At 37.7% G+C, this 21,855-nt stretch overlaps 1 protein-coding gene across 6 annotated transcripts in view; it reads left to right on the top strand.

Annotated features, from left to right (window-relative positions):
• Positions 1-21,855, top strand: part of RYR2 (ryanodine receptor 2) — a 787,631-nt gene that overhangs the window by 591,237 nt on the left and 174,539 nt on the right. For all 6 annotated transcript variants that reach the window (XM_030812625.1, XM_030812626.1, XM_030812624.1 and 3 more), the window contains 10 exons: positions 995-1,130; positions 1,651-1,837; positions 3,600-3,705; positions 6,079-6,199; positions 11,509-11,678; positions 13,092-13,312; positions 14,629-14,719; positions 17,192-17,332; positions 18,742-18,905; positions 20,854-20,932. In XM_030812625.1, the coding sequence (XP_030668485.1) occupies positions 995-1,130; positions 1,651-1,837; positions 3,600-3,705; positions 6,079-6,199; positions 11,509-11,678; positions 13,092-13,312; positions 14,629-14,719; positions 17,192-17,332; positions 18,742-18,905; positions 20,854-20,932 (1,416 nt within the window). The remainder of the gene's footprint in view (positions 1-994; positions 1,131-1,650; positions 1,838-3,599; positions 3,706-6,078; positions 6,200-11,508; positions 11,679-13,091; positions 13,313-14,628; positions 14,720-17,191; positions 17,333-18,741; positions 18,906-20,853; positions 20,933-21,855) is intronic.

The following is a 21,855-nucleotide window of genomic DNA, read 5'->3' as shown; positions in this document are numbered from 1 at the left end:
TATTTTACGTGCTAATTTCATCAATACTGAAAAGTGGGTCTTCTTATCAAAAATTTCCTGAACACTGAAACCTTGGCTAAAAAAGTAAAAGTAACTGCTCAAAATAAGGTGTTTGGTAAATGCTGCGCATCTGATTTGAACCAAGGATGTTTGACTGTGATCTTAGGTTTTTCTCTCTTTATGTATTTTCTCACACCTGCTTCCCCATTAAGTTGATATATTATTTTGGAAACAATTTCTCTTTAAAATATCTTTGCATCTCAAATAGATCTTTTAATATCTTGGGTGGATTCAGTTTTTACATTGCACCAGAGGTCATTAGACATCTTTGTAATTTATGACTTTGATAGATAAGGGTCTCAAATTAAATGCTATTAAATTCAGAAACAGTCTTCTTTCATAGTTTTCCACATAATCCTGCAGCTCTTGGCCCACCCAGACAGACTTGGTTGCCCTGTCTGACAAGGAATTGCGGGTGGATTTATACAGCAGGCACTGAGGGTAATTGCGGGTGGATTTATACAGCAGACACTGTGGGTAATTGTGGGTGGATATATACAGCAGGCATTGTGGGTAATTGTGGGTAGATGAAAACAGAAGGCACCGTGGGGTGAGGCTGCTGCTTTATTGTCTCCAATGTGTTTAAGGAGATGGTGCAAATAAAACAGCAACTGGTTCCAGTCCGTGAGTCCTGAGCCCCGGGCAGATGTATCTGTGGCATTCATTAAAAAGAATGTCTGCTTAGAGAGAGCTTAAAAAAAAAAAAGTTTATAGTAGGATCATAAATATTTTTATTATGACACCACTTTATGGTGATATTTAAATATTTCTAAAGTCTAAGGTTTTACTAAAGGGAGTTCAAGTAGATTATCATGAGAGCAAAAAGAACTTGCAAAAATGCATTTGTTTAAAAGCATCCTTTGAGGATGTCATTTATTGTATCCAATGACTTTTCATCCAAGGGATAACTCTTTGCTAATCATGTTGTTTGCAGGTAGTTCGTTATTTGGCTGGTTGTGGACTGCAAAGTTGCCAGATGCTGGTGTCTAAGGGCTATCCAGACATTGGGTGGAACCCAGTTGAAGGAGAGAGATATCTTGACTTTCTCAGATTTGCTGTCTTCTGTAATGGTAGGACTTGATTTCTTGAGGTCTTTTGAGTTATTATTAAAACTGCATAGAGATATAATAAGGATTCATCTCAGCACTTTCATGAAAGAAGTATTAGTAAAGAAATCGCATATTTTATAATCGATAGGGTTTTTTCACAGTAACCACTTATAATACAATATTTGTTTGTATACTTTTCCTTATTTAAATTAAAGTTTCTAGGCCTCTAAGTTCTCATAAATTTTTTATTTTGAATTATAATAGTTTAGATTATGACATCATTCTATAAGAATAACAAGTTAGTGAGAATCAATAGTTTATGCCTCCATAATGCTTTACTCTGAAAATTTTTAATGCCAGAAAAGAAATTTACTGTGTCTCGTGTACCTAAAGCTAGTAATTTGGGTTACATTTTGGCTTTATTAGTATATTGTTGGGTTTTAGTTATTCTTATACATAGGAAATGATTAGTGTAACATTTATTTGTTCAGAACTTCCATATAATCATATATGTTTACTTATCTTCCCCGTTCTACTTTAGGGGAGAGTGTGGAGGAAAATGCAAATGTCGTGGTGAGATTGCTCATTCGGAGGCCTGAGTGTTTTGGTCCCGCTTTGAGAGGAGAAGGTGGGAATGGGCTTCTTGCAGCAATGGAAGAAGCCATCAAAATCGCCGAGGATCCTTCCCGAGATGGTCCCTCACCAAATAGCGGATCCACTAAAACACTGTAGGTCTAATATACGCACCCTCACGAGTGATCCATACTACTTGATGTGAAATTTTACAGAATATATTCTGCATCCTATGAACTGTAATATAACTTGTGGTACAGAAGATTTCTCCCTTTGAAAATATAATGTCTTAGATTTGGAAGAATGAATGGAATTTGGTGCTGGAATAGGTTGAATGAACAAAGAGAGCTGAAGAAGATGGTGTGGATTTAGCAGAGGGAAATTTAGGTTGTAGAAGATGCATCTTATGAATTTTCCTAGGGGAGCTAGGGCAAGGTGGGTTGTTCTAAATGATGCGAGGTGAACCTTTGGGGTTGGACTGGGGTTTAGTGGGAAGGTAGTTAGAATGAGATTTTATGATTAGAAAGAGACCTTTCGCAAATGAAAGGGGGACTTGACTAAACTGGTATGGTGGTAAAACCTAGAAAAGGTTTCATTCTGAGGAGTGTGATGCTTGGTTGAGGTATAGGAGACAGATACGAGAAGCAGTCACTATCTTATATTGGTCTGTAGGTAGACATTGTTAATACTAGAGTCCAGTAATTGACATAAGTAAATCCAGGTGTGATGCTTATCTGTGTAGGTGAATGTCCTCCAGCGGGGGTCATGCATCCACACTGCTAGTGCCTCTGGTAAAGATGTAACATAGGGCTTTATTGAGGCACATTTCTAAACAAAAAAAGAGACAGAGGGCACGCAATCCTGCAAACCCTTTGTCTTTTACATATAAACTGGGCATAGATGTTCCATGTACTCCCAAAGCCGGATTTGCAGACTGGGCGCACTGCTAGAGCAAGAATGAGCACTCCCCACCACACACACACACACACACACACACCATGCTACATGCTTATCAGTTTCCACACACACACACACACACACACACACACACACCATGCTACATGCTTATCAGTTTCCCATGAAGGAACCAGGGAGCTCTTAGGTTCTCTCAGTAGTAGAAAATGTATCCAGAGACCTCTGGCCCAGGACCACACTAGCAAGGGTACACCTGAGGGCCTCATGGACAGCCTTGCATGCCCAGGAATGAGGTTGTCATTCAAGGCCTCACTGTCACTCTGAAGACTGCTGTGTTCAGTGGAGACAGCTGTCTGCTGAGTTACCAAGGAGGGAGGATGTGAGCCTCTAGGGCCACCAGATTTGGCTGTCATTAGCAAGAGAACATGTAATTATATTTTCCCTGCAGCGATGGGGAGGGACATATGTTGAGATATGTTGGAATCTTTGGCAGGGGTTGCAGGAGTTTGAGTAGTTGGTACAGAGGTAGGTGAGCAAGTGCAGTAACATTTATAAAGTACTTGCTCTGGGCAAGCACTGTACTGGATGCCTTACATGTGACCTTATATGACATCTTTGTCACCCTTTCTCTACACGTGTGCCACTTATAGAAATAGTCCAAGATCACACGTCCTTCGATCAGTTATTTTCTTTGTTAATACATTCACTACCACTAGAAAGGAAAAGAAGCCATCAAATGATCAATTCCTCCTTTTCCCTTCAAAGGAATCTTAATACTAAAATTTCCACCGATGTGTTCTTGGTGTTAGAATCTCAAGTCTGATCTTTAACCAGTTGTTATTCTCCCTTAAAAACGTCAAGTTCTACATTTATAACATATATGAAACGTATCAGAAGAATAATGTGTTACCTAGTAGTCCCTTTCCTCAGAGAGATATGTAATAAACATGAAATGTCAGTTATCCCATTTGCTTTCTCTTTCTTTTGAAACATTCATGAAAGTGATACAGAGGAGGAGGAAGATGACACTATCCACATGGGGAACGCGATCATGACCTTCTATGCAGCTTTGATTGACCTCTTGGGACGCTGTGCTCCTGAGATGCATGTGAGTTCCTGGGAGTTCAGGAGCAGCAATCCTGATTTCTCTGTGTTAAGACATCTATAGCTGGCAAAGAGCATAACAGCATCCAAAACCAATAATCTTCATGCTCCATTAAAAATAATAGCTGCAGTCTAATTGCTGAACAAGTGTTTGTTTAGTAGGAAATGTCTCGTTGGTTGTAAAAATTAGTAATGGGATTTCAGTGCAAGTCATTAATAGAGTACTTAAGTTACTCATATATCTCTGAAACTCATACAGCCTCCCACATTTTAAGAAGAAAAGAACATATTTTCTCTATGCAATTTCCTCTTCTGTTATACTGCATGCAGAAAACAACTGCTCCTACCAAAAGTCATTTTATTTTGTGTATTTAGCTCTATGTGTTTGCCATGGTTTTAGGGGAAAGTGAGGGGGAAGGTGTAGGGGGTGGATATTAAGAGCTATTTAGACCATATAAATTAGTGTCTGTCTGTCTGTCTGTCTGTCTTTCTTTCTTTCTTTTCTTTCTTTTTCTTTCTTTCTTTCTCTTTCTCTCTTTCTCTCTCTCTTTCTTTCTTTCTTTCTTTACTCTCTTTTCTTTCTTTTCTCTCTCTCTTTTTTTTTTAATTGAGACAAGGTCTTGCTCTGTCTCCCAGGCTGGAGTGCAGTGGCATGATCTCAGCTCACTGCAATCTCTTTCTCCCAGGTTCAAGCGATTCTCCTGTCTCAGCCTCCTGAGTAGCTGGGACTACAGGCACATGCCACCACGCCCGACTAATTTTTGTATTTTTAGCAGAGATGGGGTTTTGCCATCTTGGCCAGGCTGGCCTGGAACTCCTAACCTCAAGTGATCCAACCGCCTCTGCCTCCCAAAGTGCTGGGCTTACAGGCGTGAGCCAGCGTACCCAGCCTAGATTAGTGTTTTCTGAAACTTTTTGACCCAAATGAAATTAAAGTTTCATGGAATAATACTTTTACTCTGTAATACATTCTGATATTTTGTTCTTTATTTTATTGTAGTTGATTCTGTGTTATTCTATTATATTCATTAAAAAAAAAAATCCTGGCCCAGGGCCCAAAACATTCATTTCCAGATCTTTTAATGGGAAACAAACCCAGAGTCTGAGAGTTTGAAACACATTGATTGGTGCTGGGGTAGTTAAGAACTGTAAGTATATTTCTAAAGTGGGATGAGCATGAAGCCAGGGCTTTCTTACAAAGCACCTTTCTCTCTACTCTTATTATCTATATTTCTTTTGGTTTTGGTTGGGTTTTTTGTGTGGTTTAGGTTTTTCATACCCAGAGGTTAAAACTTCATTGGTGTACTCTTTTGTTGTGAACAGAGAGGAATCACAGGATAGAAAAATGTTAGAATGTTAGAAAACTGGAGTCTGATTTTTATAAAAACTTAAACTTTGCTGCTAGTAAGATTTTTTCATCTTAGTAAATGGAAACAGAGACTATTAAAAATTTCTATGCTGGAGGTGATTACTGACAACAACAGCAAAAATACTTGCTCACAATATTTGTTCTTTTTCCCATCTCAGAAAAAAAATCAGTGAAACAAAGAGAAAGTATACTAATAAATAGAAGTTTTCATTCTATTATATTAATGGGGGAAAACTAAGTGAAGTAATAAGGGCCCAACCTTGGCATTTCTGAAATTTATGCCTCTTCGCAACTATTCTTTGAGGCCTCCTGTGTGCCAGAAACTGTGCTTGAGTTTCACACCCTGTAATGAGGTAAACAGATGCCCATCCCGGCTCTGCAAGCCTAGTCTGTCCTAAAGACTTGCTCAGATTCTTGACTGTATTTTCACCCACAGTCGTCCTGGGTACTTCATGTCAGTCTAAAAGAACTGTTAGGATTTATGTTCCTCATTTCCTCCACATTATAAATCCAGCCTTGGGAGAAATCAGGGTCGAAGACAGATGGGTATGCAATTCATTTCTTAGCACAAAGCAAGAAAGAAGCTACTTTGGTCATAAATATTAGTATATGTTTGGAATCTAATGATAATTTTCTTTGTATTATTGCTCGTATTATTGATAGGTATTTACATGTAATTTTGGAAAGTAAACTTTCATAAACACGTCAGATTCTCAATATATCTTAACAGTCCCCAAAAGGATAAAAACTATTATTCTAATGGATGAACCAACTGGCCTAGACCATAGTATAAATAACTTGGTGTGTGCTGAAATCACTGAAAACTGTGTGAGCAAGTAAATATTCGCAGGTAAGCCAGAAAACTATTTCTGAGAGAGGCATAACTTTATGTGTATACTGATCAGAAAATTATTTTGGACTTGGATTCCAATACTTCAGATTTCCTAGACAGAATTGTAATATTGATGTCACAAAGTTGTTCTAATGTTTTTTTTTCCCCTTGTATAGTTGATTCATGCTGGGAAGGGAGAAGCCATCAGAATTAGGTCCATTTTGAGATCCCTAATTCCCCTGGGAGATTTGGTGGGCGTTATCAGCATCGCTTTTCAGATGCCAACAATAGCCAAAGGTAAGGCCAACTTCAATGTGTCCTAATTCTGTAGGATGTTGGATGACATCATGTTCTAAAGAATGTTTTCTGTACTCAACATCCCAACCTCTCCACTTCCTAAATTATGTGTATACTACTTAAATTTGTTTTTTAAAAAAGCTGTAAAGTATATATTTTATAATTTTTTTCCTTTTTTTTTTTTTTTTTTTTTGAGATGGAGTCTTGCTCTGTAGCCCAGGCTGGAGTGCAGTGGCACGATCTTGGCTCACTGCAAGCTCCGCCTCCTGGGTTCAAGCAATTCTCCTGCCTCAGCCTTCCAAGTAGCTGGGACTACAGATGCCCGTCACCACGCCCGGCTAATTTTTTTTTGTATTTTAAGTAGAGATGGGGTATCACCGTGTTAGCCAGGATGGTCTCGATCTCCTGACCTCGTGATCCGCCTGCCTCAGCCTCCCATAGTGCTGGGATTACAGGTGTGAGCCACCGCGTCCAGCCTTTTTTCCATTGTTTTTAAAGTTCATTGTTTTTAAAGCTGTGTTTGCTTTGAGATTTTAATTTTCTTTTATATGACATTTCAGACAGCTTCCAGAGAAGCGGAAACATGCACTGCCACCCTCCATTGTCTTATGTCCTGCCTTGTGTCATTGGTCACATGCTCTTCTGTCTTTCTTGACCTCAGTTCCTTAGTTCATGCATTTTGATGGTTTTCATTGTCGCTTTCTTGTAATGCTTTTCTATTAAAAGCACTGATGATAGCTTTTGACTTAGAGATTTTTAAATCCCCTGTTAAAGAGAGTCTTGTTTTTTTTTTGTTGTTTTTTTTTTTTTGAGACGGAGTCTCACTCCATCGCCCAGGCTGGAGTGCAGTGGCGCGATCTTGGCTCACTGCAATCTCCGCCTCCCAGGTTCAAGCAATCCTCCTGCCTCAGCCTCCCAAGTAGCAGGGACTACAGGCATGTGTCACCACGCTGGGCTAATTTTTTGTATCTTTAGTAGAGACAGGGTTTCACCATGTTAGCCAGGTTGGTCTCGATCTCCTGACCTCGTGATCCGCCCACCTCGGCCTCCCAAAGCGCTGGGATTACAGGCGTGAGCCACTGCTCCTAGCCAAAAAGAAGTGTTCTTTTCACGAGTAAGGAGAAAATTTTTTTTAAAGATTAAAGAAATTGGCCGGGCGCAGTGGCTCACGCTTGTAATCCCAGCACTTTGGGAGGCCGAGGCGGGCAGATCACGAGGTCAGGAGATCGAGACCACGGTGAAACCCCGTCTCTACTAAGAATACAAAAAAATTAGCCGGGCGTGGTGTTGGGCGCCTGTAGTCCCAGCTACTCGGAGAGGCTGAGGCAGGAGAATGGCGTGAACCCAGGAGGCGGAGCTTGCAGTGAGCCGAGATTGCACCACTGCACTCCAGCCTGGGCGACAGAGTGAGACTCCATCTCAAAAAAAAAAGATTGAAGAAATTATTGAAGACAACTAAAATAAGTGTTCAATCCCAAATTATACTTTGTTTTTACTTTATCAAATGTAAGGTTTTTTTTCAGTTTTCAATATTTTATTGGATATTTATACATAAATCATTTACATGAAAGACTTCTAATTGTAGAACAAAACATAATTAGGGGCCGGGCATATTGGCTCATGCCTGTAATGCTAGCACTTTGGGAGGCCAAGGCAAGTGGATCACCTGAGGTCAGGAGTTCGAGACCAGCCTGGACGACATGGCGAAACCCCATCTCTACTAAAAATACAAAAGTTAACCAGGCATGGTGCTGGGAACTTGTAATCCCAGCTACTCAGGAGGCTGAGGCAGGAGAATCGCTTGAACCCGGGGCGGTGGGGAGGTTGCAGTGAGCTGAGATCGCACCACTTCATTCCAGCCTGGGCGAAAGAGCGAAACTCTGTCCCAAATAAACAAACAAACAAAAAACATAATTAGGTAGGAAGTGCATGCTATATATATTCCTTTTCTTTCATTAATTATGCCCCCAGAGAAGGCAGGCTACAATAGCTCAAGTCTAGAATGAAAGAGGTCACCATATACCTGAAGGTAGCTCATCTTGTTTGCCAGTCATGATTATGAGAAAGTAAAGTCTTGTGTATGCTAACCTTACAAACCCAAATCTACAAGGTGACAAAACTACCATAATAATTGAACGCTCATTATAGCTTTAGGCAAAGCTAGAAATTAAAAATTTTCCCCACCTTTGGCTTCCGCGCTTGAGACAGTTTCTTTTCCTTGTGCATCTGTAGCTCATCTTCATTTGCTGTCTCTGTACCTCTCTTCTAACTCGTTTTCATTTGCTTAAGGAAAATATCTTTTCTTTACTCTATATTTTGAGCCACAAAACACACATTATCAGGACAAAGATAATAATAGTACCAGTGACATACAGATTAGGAAATAGGGAAGCATTAAATTTTGTAGTAACATAATAACAAAGCACCAAGAACATAGATTGTAAGAGAGCCCAGGGGTCCTTTTCAGAATAGGCCCCAAAGTTTCCAGGTACCTCCTCATTTCCTCCAGTTATCTGCCTTTAGCAGCCTTCAAGAGTTTTTAAGTTGCTTTCTTTCCTTTTGTAGTTAGTTGTGCTCTAATATGTTATTTTTCTTCAAATATATGCAGTATATTGTCTACATCGGGAGTCACAGTGGTTTGTGTGTGTGTGTGTGTGTGAATTTTGTATCACAGTCACAATGAAAGTTAACTTTTTACAACACAATCCATTGATATTTGTTAAATCTCTGCTTTTTTTTTTTTTTTTTTTTTTTTTAGACGGCGTCTCACTCTGTTGCTCAGGCTGGAGTGCAGTGGCGCAATCTTGGCTCACTGCAGGCTCCTCCTCCCGGGTTCACGCCATTCTCCTGCCTCAGCCTCCCGAGTAGCTGGGACTACAGGCACCCACCACTACGCCCGGCTAATTTTTTTGTATTTTTAGCAGAGACGGGGTTTCACCGTGTTAGCCAGGATGGTGTCGATCTCCTGACCTCGTGATCCGCCCATCTCAGCCTCCCAAAGTGCTGGGATTACAGGCGTGAGCCACCGTGCCCGGCCAAATCTCTGCTTTTTTCAGCCAGGTGTGGTGGTGCATGCCTGTAGTCCCAGCTACTCGGGAGGCTGAGGCAGGAGAATCACTTGAATCTGGGAGACGGAGGTTGCAGCGAGCCACAGTCATGCCACTGCGCTCCAGCCTGGGCAGCAGAGCGAGACTCTGTCTCAAAAAAAAAATTTTTTTTTCACTGCTTTCCTTTTGTGGAGAATGTAGACAGAAACCTGTCGGTTTTTATGTCACCATAGCTGTGCATTTAACTTTATGTGGCTGCGCATTCACTGCAAAGCTTAAACCACCAATATTTCTTTCTCCTTTTCAATGACAACTCAAATGGTCTATAAGCATCACCAAGTAGCAGTAATAATGGTTATTATACATTCAATATTTAGTATGTGAAGTTTGTCTCTAAAGAATGATATTTTCTCTTCTCAGTATTAGCTAAGGTCTTCCTCAGACATTTTTATCATATTTATTTCCAAGCTAGAGTATGCCTCAGAATAACAATGAAAGAAGGAGGGGTTCAGAAAACTTGAAGAACAAGCACATAATCCTGCAGCTCTTGGCCCAGGCTGATTTGGCCTCCCTGTCTGAGGCAGTAATTGTGGGTGCATGAATAGAGCAGGCACTGCTGGTAATTGCGGGTGGATGTATACAGCAGGCACTGTGGGGTGACACCGCTGCTCTATTGTCTCCAGTGTGTTTGAGGAGATGGTGCAAATAAAACAGCAACTTGAGCCAATCTGTGAGTCTTGAGCCACAGGCAGATGCATTTGTGGCATTCATTAAAAAGAATGTCTGCTTGGATAAGAGCTTGAAAAGCAAAGCATATAGAGCAGGATCGGTGAGTTGCTCCCTTTTTCCCTAGGCACAGCTACACTTTAAGATAATAGAATACTGTACCTTTAAATTCCTTTTTAATGTGATTTTTAGGAGAATTGAAATTGAATTTTGTATAGATTTTTAATTGAAAATCATAATATACTGATTTGATACTAAGGTTAAGTCAGCTTTGGCTGGATTTTAAATCCAGTTTTAGTTGGTTTAAATACAACTCTGTCAGTTACTGGGTATATGACCTTGGACTAGTTACTTCTCTAAAGGCTAGTTTTCATCATTCATTGAATGAGAGTCATAACAGCAGCCTCACAGCTGGGTTGTGGGAATTGTGTAAGATCGTGTCAGTAACGTTCCTAGTGCAGTGCCTGACAACAGCACAACACATCAGAACTATTATTCTTATAATGTAAGGAAAGGAATGTATTAGTTATATTAGGTGCTGTTATAATTACAAGGAATGAATACTACCAGGCATTATCCTTTCATCTAGTTTTCTTTAGAACATTATTTGTTTATTTTCATGATTCACATATAAAATTTGTTCATTGACTATAAGTGGAAACAGAAAAGTTGTCATTTTATTCATTCAGTTTATTCAGGATGATTGTGGTCATGTGTCATCTTTCTCTGAGTTCTCGTTTCTTTGATGTTGTATCCATATGAAAAATTCTGTGATAGTATTTGTAGAAGAGTACAGTGTGTGATCAGCAACAGTTTGGCATAATTATCATATCGTCAAACAGGAAGTAAATAAATTCCTCAGTATTTGAAATTGGCACATAATCCCATGATTTCTCATATCAGTGGTCCCCAATTAGGGAACCTACGGAGTGACTATAAAGAATTCACTAATCTATATAGGCATAAAGCTTTGAGTATTGATAGAGAAAACAATATGACCCTTAAATGCGTGTTAAATGCTATTATGATTAATGAAACATATTTCATATGAAAGCCATACTGGTTTTATAGTGTCATTTCATCATTTTGTTATTGGTCTAAGACGCGAAAATGTAAATATACCAAGATTATCACATAAGAGTAGATGAGCTTTATTCATGTTTAAAACAGGCTCTCTTAGAAAAGAGTGAAAATCCCCACTTCACATTTTCACTTTTCATGGATTTCACTTGAAGTTTTAGAAAGTAGATTTTGGATGCCTGTTTGTTTCTCCTAAGTATCTAACAATGCCACGTCTTGTATCCTGTATGCATTTAACAAGTGGATGCCTATATAACACTTAAATGACCTTGGCTTTACGTTGCACTGCCTTATTTCCTCAGCAAACTCCCATAATAGCTTGAGGGTAGTTGAAGAACAGAAAACCATTTCACTGAAAACTGTATTTAAAATGTAAGAAGTCTAGAAAGCAGCCATTTGTAATCTATCCTGTATATGACACAGCCATTGACACCAAAATTCACTTCTCTCTTTTAGATGGGAATGTGGTGGAACCTGACATGTCTGCGGGGTTTTGCCCAGATCACAAGGCAGCCATGGTTTTATTCCTTGACAGGGTCTATGGAATTGAAGTTCAAGACTTCCTCCTCCATCTTCTTGAGGTTGGCTTTCTGCCAGATCTCCGGGCGGCTGCTTCTTTAGATACGGTGAGATTGGAGCGATGGACTTCCTCCTCTCTTGACTCTTCACTCTGTGCCTTATGATGTTCTTTTATGTATATCCATTCATTAATTTATTGACAATGAATGTTTATTGAGTACCTGTTATATTTTCAGGTAAGCCATGGGTAAACGGAAAATAAACTAGGCTGTGTTCTCAAGGAATTCACTGAATAAACTGACAACCTCAAGAAACTTCCCACTGACCAAAAAGAATATGATAAGAATTCTGATAAGGTGCTATGGGATTCAATAAGAGGTTCACATAACTCTAATTTGGGAGGTCACAGTGACTCCTGTTAACCTCTGTTCAGTATCAACCTCCAAATTGGCCTAAACAATTATGCTTCTCAATAAAAGCAATTAAAGAATTAAGATGATGTAATGGATATTGTTGAGTCAGTATCATCTTGGTATCTTCGTTTGTTAAGGTACAAGTGGATTGAAGTCTGTTCTGTATACTCCATGTGGCCCACATGGAGAATCTGCCATTATCAGCTTAAATGTTCTTTTCTTTGAAACACTGTGGAATAAGCTGAAGTCCTAAATGTTATTGTAGTAGTTATACTACTATACACATTTAATACCTGCTTTCATGTACTCATTAATTTTATCAATTAAATGTACTTTTTTGATTTCAAAGCACATCAGGACTTGAGCTGACAGTAGCCCCTTCATGAAATAGATGAGAGCAGAATCACAAAAATGAAATGAAAATTTCTTTTTTCTTTGTTTTGTATATTCACATGAAATTCTGGACCTGAATAGTCTGGATGATAGCATAGTAATACAGTTATCCTTTTTTTTTGAGACGGAGTCTCGCTTTGTCGCCCAGGCTGGAGTGCAGTGGCGCGATCTCGGCTCACTGCAAGCTCCGCCTCCCGGGTTCACGCCATTCTCCTGCCTCAGCCTCTCTGAGTAGCTGGGACTACAGGCGCCCGTACAGTTATCCTTTGATTATTGGTGCTGATAGACATGAGAAGAATAAATATGAATAATAAAGAGAATTCAGAAAGAATTTACGCATATGAGATCTATTGTGAGAATAAACTTCTCTCTTTGCCTAGCAAAGGAAAATACTCACATCTGTGATATTACTGTCTTCTTACATTGATCCTACCATTGATATTTAATGATAGAATCTGAACTTGTTAAGTTTTTTGAGGAGATAGGTGTCATTTCATTCATTTTTATCTATTTATGAACAATTGATAGTTGATTGTTTTTAGTGGTAAAAATCATCTGAACCTGACATTTAAAGATATAACTAAAGAATACATTTCCATGTGTCATAGTGCTATCATCTTCCGGATAGTGAAATTGTATGTCCCCATGTTAATCCCTTTGAAAGTTATCTACTGCCAAACACAAATGGCCTTCTACTCTCTGATTCTTTTTCAGGCAGCTTTGAGTGCTACAGACATGGCCTTGGCCCTCAATCGGTACCTCTGCACAGCCGTCTTGCCATTGTTAACAAGATGTGCTCCTCTCTTTGCTGGCACAGAGCACCATGCTTCTCTCATTGACTCATTACTTCATACTGTGTATAGACTTTCTAAGGGCTGTTCACTTACCAAAGCTCAGCGGGATTCCATAGAAGTTTGTTTACTCTCTATTTGTGGGTGAGTCGATAACAAATTCTATTCCAGCTTCTTCTTTAAAAAACAGAATTTACAATGTGGCCTTTGACAAATTATTTAGAATTTTGGCAACATTTTCCATACCACAAATTTAATTCATTTTAGGTAGTCCCATATACTGAGGTATGAGTCTTCTCCGATCACCCTTGCTCCCAGTCAAGTTCTGGAGTGTTCCTCCAAGCCTCCCTAGGGTATCCAGCTGTTGGATATAGCTTTTGACCAGTTACAGAATACTATTCTGGATGTTGGGAGTGGGGAGTAATTGTGTCGGGAGCCCTTGGCCACTTTAGGTGAGATGAATAGATCTCCCCTTTTGATTGTGTCTGATGATTTAACTCCTCTTCTAGAAGAGAAAAGAAAAAAGGGACTTCTTAAATATAAAATGTGATACAGCATAATATTAAACCATATTTATGTGTGGCAACGATGAAGGCTGAATGTTTCGTCCAACCTGGAAAACCATTTCCTATAAGTAGAAGTGCTAGAATGTCTTACGATGAAAACCAGAAATGTATCTCCCCCTGATGAAGTTTTGCCTGTGGAGATGATAATTTCTCAAGCCCCTAGAAAGATCATGGCTCCTTTGTAACTGCTCAGGAACTCTTGCAGGTGCAGCCAGCAGCCTGGCAGTCCCTGGGGGAAGGGCAAGTTTTCACCCATGGAGGAGTGTCTGGGTTGAGAACCAGATGGCACTGAGGGAAGTGGAAAATCAGAAGCGTAATTCTTTAACTTCCCTAATTTAAGATTCTGTAAAATTGAACCAAAATGCCTATCTCACAGAGATTTTCTAAGTATTACATGAGGTAAAACACTTGCTGTTGCCTGACACAGTAGATGTTCACTGTGTATTCATTTTCTCTCCCTTCCTTCTCTAGCAAATTTGCTGTCTCAGCCTTTTTTTCCTCCTTTCTGTTCCAATATTCCCTCTTCTTTTTGCGTCTTACCATCCATTGGAATGAGGGAAGGGACATTTACTAAAACTGATGGAGGAAAGTCTTAGGAAACAGTGAGGTCTGCATTTGTGAGTGGTTAGGAAAGAAAGGAGGAGAGCAGAAACATCTTCTGTAGCAAAGAAAGGGTGGTCTTCAGATCTAGGGGATAGAGATAAGTTGGGAAATCTAACCTTATATGAAATTAAGTAACTAAGTGGCTAATCTTTGGACAAAGAACATCTAATGAATACCATCTGGAGAGAGGTATAGATTCAGGTCCTTGGCTTATATAATTTATTCTAATGAATGATCTACTTAGTTTAGACACATTTCTTGGCATTATGAACATTAGCTTTGTTCCAACAGACAACTGAGACCTTCTATGATGCAGCACTTACTCAGAAGATTAGTATTTGATGTTCCATTATTAAATGAACACGCAAAGATGCCTCTTAAAGTAAGTATAAGGAATGTTTGTAGATATTTGATTACTGGCTTCTCTGACTTTATTTTCTATGACAACATATGCATTTCTTAGATACATCATGCTTGACGCTGGGAAATTTCTCCCAATTATTGAAATGGGCATAGAAGTTATAGGAATGTGTACATCAACTTGAAATAAACAAGTTCTGTAAGATTATAGAAATCTTAACATTGATTTCCATGGAAACAATGGAAATGGAAATCAATGGAAAAAAAAGGACCACAGGGAAAAGATAAGCCAAGATATTCTTAAGTTGGAAAACATGGTAATAGGCCTGGCCTAAAATATTATTAGAAACCTCGAGGGATAAAGACCAGGCTTTAAATACAACATTTTCTAAGTTAATAATCACAGGACAGGTTGCAAATGTCACTTCATAGGGTTCAAAGATAACTTCTCTGTATATTCAATTATCGTTTGTCACACAGTATAGAAAAATCACTGATATTTTCTCTAACTTTATTATTCTGTTCAGGATCAAATCTCATTCTGTCTTACTGAGTTGGGAATGTTTTCGTGTCCTTTAATATCATCATCTAGACTCAGAATATAGAATATAGTGTTTGCATCAAAGTTATATAGTAATGTAATGGATTTTTTATAGCTGACCACTCTGCAATGCCATCTAGTAGCATTATTTTTTCCCCAGTGGCTACCCAGTACTAGTGCTGAAGAAGTATGAGATATAAAGAGTCTATATGGAGCTGTTACAGTAAGCATCCTGGATATTTAGCAAAAGTAATCTTTCTCTATGAAAATTGACTTTTGTTTAATAAATCTAGATACATTCATGAATTAGGTAAAATAAATTATATCCTTGCTAAAAATTCTATTTTTATGTTTTTTTGTCATCTTGAATAGTCCTTGTCTTGCAAAAGTTTTTGATACAAATGAGCTGGAAAATTCGTGAAAAAAGATACAGTCTCATGCTATTACCTTTATGCAATAAAACTCTTTTACATTAGAGATACGTCAGTGTTAAGCCAAGCAAATTAGAACTCAGTATTTCATCATTTGTGACTGCTAAATTGTGTGGATGTGTGTATGTGTTTGTTTTTTTTAACTGAAAGGGAAAGTAAATGAGTTGTAATATTTTAACAGTAAGACATGCAGCCCACTTTAATAACAGTAATTCTTACAATTTATTTTCTTCCTTAGATATAGGAAAAGGCCAAAATATGTATAGTCATAAGATCATTTTGTTAATTTGACAAATATAGATCAAGAATAAATTATCCAAATAACTACCAAATAATTGAAAGATTCTGTGCTTGTCCTTGACCTTCCAGTTTAGTTATAAACAAGCAATATACATAGGTGAAAATGTAAGAAGCAACATAGACAATAAGTAAAGTAATAAATTGCATCCATAACCACCAAAGAAATGTAGACAAAGAAGTGATCAGAGTAGAGCAATTTTGGAACTTTACTTGGAGAAGTAAGTTTTGCGGCAAGCCGTAGAGAGGCAGAGAGGGAGCAAAAAGAATCACAGATGTATAGGTCCTTTATTGTGCTTCTGGGTCATCCTGACATCAGTCCCTTCATTTTACACATGGATTCCAAGATACTAATAACAATTCATAAAATTATAAGTAAATGATTAATGTAGAACTCAGGGATACATAGACATCCAAACAACCTCATAAAGAATCCTGTTCAAGATATAGTTATTTGTAAAATTGGGCGTTTGGTCCTCATATTGCAATCAGTGTTAAAATGGAAAGAGGCATAGTGTATTAGCCGGGGTTCTCTAGAGGGACAGAGCTAATAGGATACATGTATATATGAAAGGGAGTTTATTAGGGAGTATTGACTCACACGATCACCAGGTGAAGTCCCACAATAGGCCGTCTGCAAGCCGAGGGGCAAGGAAGCCAGTTTGAGTCCCAAACCTCAAAAGTAGTGAAGCCAACAGTGCAGCCTCCAGTCTGTGGCCGAAAGCCCGGGAGCCCCTGGCAAAGCACTAGTGTAAATGCAAGAGTCTAAAAGCTGAAGAACTTGGAGTCTGATGTTCAAGGGCAGGAAGCACCCAGCACGGGAGAAAGATAAAGACCAGAAGATTCAGCAAGTCAGGTTCTTCTGCCTGCTTTTATCCTAGCTGTGCTGGCAGCTGATTAGATGGTGCCCACCCAGATTGAGGGTGGGTCTGCCTCTCCCAGTCCACTGACTCAAATGTTAACCTCCTTTGGCAGCACCCTCACAGACACACCCGGGAACAATACTTTGCATCCTTCAATCCAATCAAGTTGACCCTCGGTATTAACCACCACATGTAGTATACATGGTGATAGTATTCTCCAAGATAATTTATATGGGACTGAGCAATTTCAGTTCAGATGACTTTATAATGTAGCATTAGAGTGTGATATGAGAAGAAGTGAAAAAAAAACAGTATAAAAGGTTTTGATAGTTCATTGCTTTTATAATTGTTTTCCCACATAGCTGCTGACAAATCATTATGAAAGATGCTGGAAATATTACTGCCTGCCTGGAGGGTGGGGAAACTTTGGTGCTGCCTCAGAAGAAGAACTTCATTTATCAAGAAAGTTGTTCTGGGGCATTTTTGATGCCCTATCTCAAAAGGTAATTTAATGTTTTATGGGTTTGTTTGTATCAATAAAATGGTATAAAGCCACACATTCTTAGTAAGATAGTATTCCTAGTTGAATACTATCTTTGCTAACCAAGACACATATGGCTTGATTTTTTCTCTTTTCTCAACTTCATAACAAATATTGAAAATGCAATTTATATTTACTTAATCATCATGGTAGCATTTTCCTTGTGATCATAACACTGTTTCTGAATGTAAAATGGCTAAGCAGTTCAGGAAATTATGCACAAGGTTGGTAAGTTTCTGGTGCATTTGGACTCAAACTCTTCCTAGTCCCATCTCCAATCTTATAAAGGCCAAAGAAATTGTATCCAATATAAAAATACAAAACATGATATCTTATGTAATTGTAATATCCCAGTGCCCTGCTAAAGTCTCCAGCTTTGCTGCTATGGAGATTTAGGTACCTTCACTCAGTGTTGCATTGCATATATGACATTCCCTTATAGTTGCAAAATTTGTAATGAATAGTTCGTATGTTTTCAGATGACTGGCAGGTGTTGATCTTAGAGAAAAGGCAGAACAACAAGTTTTGTATGTTCATGCTTAAATTAATGAAAATTAGTTCCAATTCCGAGATTGACATTATTAGATGATTGGAGTAGTATAACCACAAATTTGCTACATAATAGAAGAAAATTTGTCTGCAATTACATTTGGTAGCAACACTTTAATGCTTTTTCTTACTGAATTTCCTTTGGTAAACTGAGTCCTTTTAAAATAATGTGTAAGTATTTTTTAGAATCATTTACAACATTTATTTGACATTGAACATTTAAAGTGAAAGAATTTAAATTACTATTTTTATTTTTCAGAAAATCTATAAATGTAAATTTAACTGTCATTAATATATAAATACCTCTTCCTATAAATTTTTATCATGCATACTTTCTATAGAATTTCTTTTCCAGCTCAGAATTTTATTTTTCAAACCTTTATAATGCAGCATGGATCAGTTAAAATTTCTCACTCTCTAGAATGTTATGCTTTATGTTTTTTTATGTATAGTCATTATAATGTACAGGAATTATCTATAGCTAACTATAAGGAATGTAGTCCCTATTGACTGAAATTATGTTTATCTCTTAACGACATTTTACACATTGACAATATTAAAGTTTACTTCATTTCCAGTGTGTTGTAGAGTCAAAGATTTTATTCTCCTTAAGCTGAAACTGCAGTAAATCCAGCTGCAACTTCTTTTTTGTTTGATGGGGTTTTAGGCTCTGTGTTTCATTTCGTAGAAAAAGAATTATCAGAGAGTTCAGTTAGTCCAGGGTAATTCAGATTTTCTTCTGCAACCTCCTGTCAGCCCTGATGATCATGCTAACAACTTTTGCCGTATAGTAATTTTTTTTTGGTCTTCCATTTTTCCCAGAAATATGAACAAGAACTTTTCAAACTGGCACTGCCTTGCCTGAGTGCAGTTGCGGGAGCTTTGCCTCCAGACTACATGGAGTCAAATTATGTCAGTATGATGGAAAAACAGTCATCAATGGATTCTGAAGGGAACTTTAACCCACAACCTGTTGATACCTCAAAGTATGGACTCTTTCTATTGCAGCAGATTTTTATTGTAAATGATGTGTGAAGTCTGAAATTGAATAAGGTACTAAAGTGAACTTTCTCTAATACATGCCCCCTTTGAATTGGTATCCTTTTAATAGGGGTCCCTTTAATTTATAAAATTATAGTAATAATAATAATGATTATACTAATATCAGAAATAGATAAGATGTACCTTCTAGGATACTCTTAACACAGTCAAGACTCTGTATATGGAATATCTATAATAGAATTAAGAAAGTATATCAGTTATATTTTTAGTTGAAATATAACCCTAAATGTTTATTAGTAACTACAATCAACCTCTATATAACATCTTTTACTTAGGATGTTCCCAGCATGCACTGCAAAGCTGTTTCTGTGAGTAGCAAGGGAATCCCTTCACCCGTCACCACATCTCAGCAAGGCCCAGGGTTAACAGCTGATGTTCAGCATGATAAAACGCAGCACAAGATGGAAGGGAATATCGAATGAGAGTTTTTATGGAAAATTCGAATTGTTCTACAAATAGGATGTTCGGGAACTTCAGGTGTTCGACGTCTGAGCATTTTGTTGTTGTTGTTACTGTTTTTAAGTAGGACCATGGTTCTCCATGTGCAAGGAAAGCTGCCTCTTCATGCCACATTATCTTACTGATTCCATGGTGACTCAGCAAGATCAGTTTTAGCAAGGTAGACACTTGGTAGTTATTATCCACGGCTTCTGAATTTGCTTGGGAGTTCAACTTTGAGGCTTCTGAGTGGCCCCCAGCTGATTTAGCTTCCATAACCAGATCAGAATTTCAACCTGAGTGGTATGCCATTAGTTTGATAATGCCTTAAATTTGCATGTTTGGTCTTTGATGACAGTCCTGTGAGACAAGACCCTTTCCCCCATCCCCCAGTATTTGGCTTATGTGATTGATCTTTTGTATCTCTTCCGAAGTAAGTAAACCAAAATATCACATGTTCACATTCCTACATGGGTAAGTTTGTGGTTTGCTAACATATGATCTAATCTGAGATTTTTAAATATCAGAACAATGTCATGGTTTTGGTGTTGGTTCATTAAATCCAATTAATTAATAAGTGTGGGCATGGATATTAATTTACCTAGGCTTGCCCCTTTGGGGACTTCTTAACAGATACAGGTTTACGTGGCGGTATCAATGATTTCTAGATGATTCCGATTTTTTATATATTGCTTCTTAAGTATGTGTATGTCTTATAGTTCAATTACTGTTAACTGCTGGAAAACAACAGCAAACCATCTTATACTAGATTTTATGTAGAATTGTGTTATCAAAGTTAATACTTTAATAAGATCTATTCATTAATGAATAGAATTATGTATATATATTTAATTTTCCATTCCTAGATACCTTTTGACCCTTAGATTTATCATCAGACTTGGTCATCATTTGCATGTCCTCAACATCAAGTAATTAAATATTCATTTAAACACAAAAGGAGTCAAGACTAAATATTATCAAAAAGCAGGAGTTAATTATTTTCCCTATAGTTAATACCAGTAACATTTACAGTGTTATTTGTGGACCACGTATGTTTAAAAGTTTTAACACATCACTACTAAATTTAGTGCTTGTTTTTTCTTTTTTGTGTAATCTATTGTCCTCATCTTTGAATGTATTTTAATTATTTCAATTTATATATTTAATAATAATTGTTATTATAGTTTTATGATATGTAATTTGTTGTTAGCACCTAAAATATGAATCAACATAAGATGAGCAGATAGAACATTATCTGCTTGACTTTTCTTATATTGTTCTGAAAATAGAAAAATGTAATTCTAAAAAGAAAGTAGTGTTTAACAGTTAAAATTGAATGAGATATAAGCATTCATAAGCTGCGAGTAAATTATTAATATGATTTCCTGTAAATTCTGTGAAAATCAAGCTCTTTTGTCTTTACTTTTCTCATAGTATTACAATTCCTGAGAAGTTGGAATACTTCATTAACAAATATGCAGAACACTCCCATGACAAATGGTCAATGGACAAGGTAAAAAGACTATTACATTCTAATTCAGTAGTCATTATTAATGACTGTTCAAATATTTCTGACCATGACAGTTTTCTGTTTTAAAATGAGAACTTGATCTAAATTAGGAAAAAATACTTAATTACAATTAGCTTATATAATAATATAATATTTAGCTAGCTCTATCATTAACACAAATAATGATATACTTATGAATAAGCACTATTTTAAGCTTTCAAAAGATCTACTCATTAAATTATAAATATAGTTTCTATAACATATAATGTTTATCAGAGTAAAAAGCAACAATCACCAAGAGCTTCAGGAGGAAATGATGACTCCAGGTTCAGAATTCACCTTTTAAGGAAACTTTGGTTTTATATGTAGGTTTTTTGGTTTATGTTTTGAGTTCTGCTCTGCTGCCCAGGCTGGAGTGCAGTGGTGTGATCATACTTCACTGCAGCTTGGAACTACCAGGCTCGAGCAATCCTCCTGCCTCAACCGCCTGAGTAGTTGGGACTACAGGTGCACACCACCATACCTGGCTAATTGTTAATATTTCTTATATAGATGAGATCTTGCTATGTTTCCCAGGCTGGTCTCCAGCTGTTGTTGGCCTCAAGCAGTTGTTCAGCCAGCCTCAGCCTCCCGAACTGCTGAGACTACAGGCATGAGCCACCATGCCTGGCCAGGTGTTATGTGTAGTTCTATATGAGATAAAATCTTGAAAATTCTTAATCAGGATTTAACAATTATTGACCTTTTCTATTCTCCTGGTGTATTTCTTACTACCAACTAGATCTGCAGTTTACTAAAAATAGATTACATCAGCCAGGTGACTTTTTTCTGTGTTTTCAAGAAAAACAACAGAAATGAGAAAACTAAAGTAGCTGCATCTATGAGATAATTTCTACATATTATGAGATTTTCTAAGGGAAATCTTA

This window comes from Nomascus leucogenys, chromosome 5 (assembly GCF_006542625.1).
Source record: "Nomascus leucogenys isolate Asia chromosome 5, Asia_NLE_v1, whole genome shotgun sequence".
NCBI lineage: Eukaryota > Metazoa > Chordata > Mammalia > Primates > Hylobatidae > Nomascus > Nomascus leucogenys.
The sequence above is the reverse complement of the archived record's forward strand: the minus strand, read 5'-3'. Positions and strand labels throughout refer to the sequence as shown.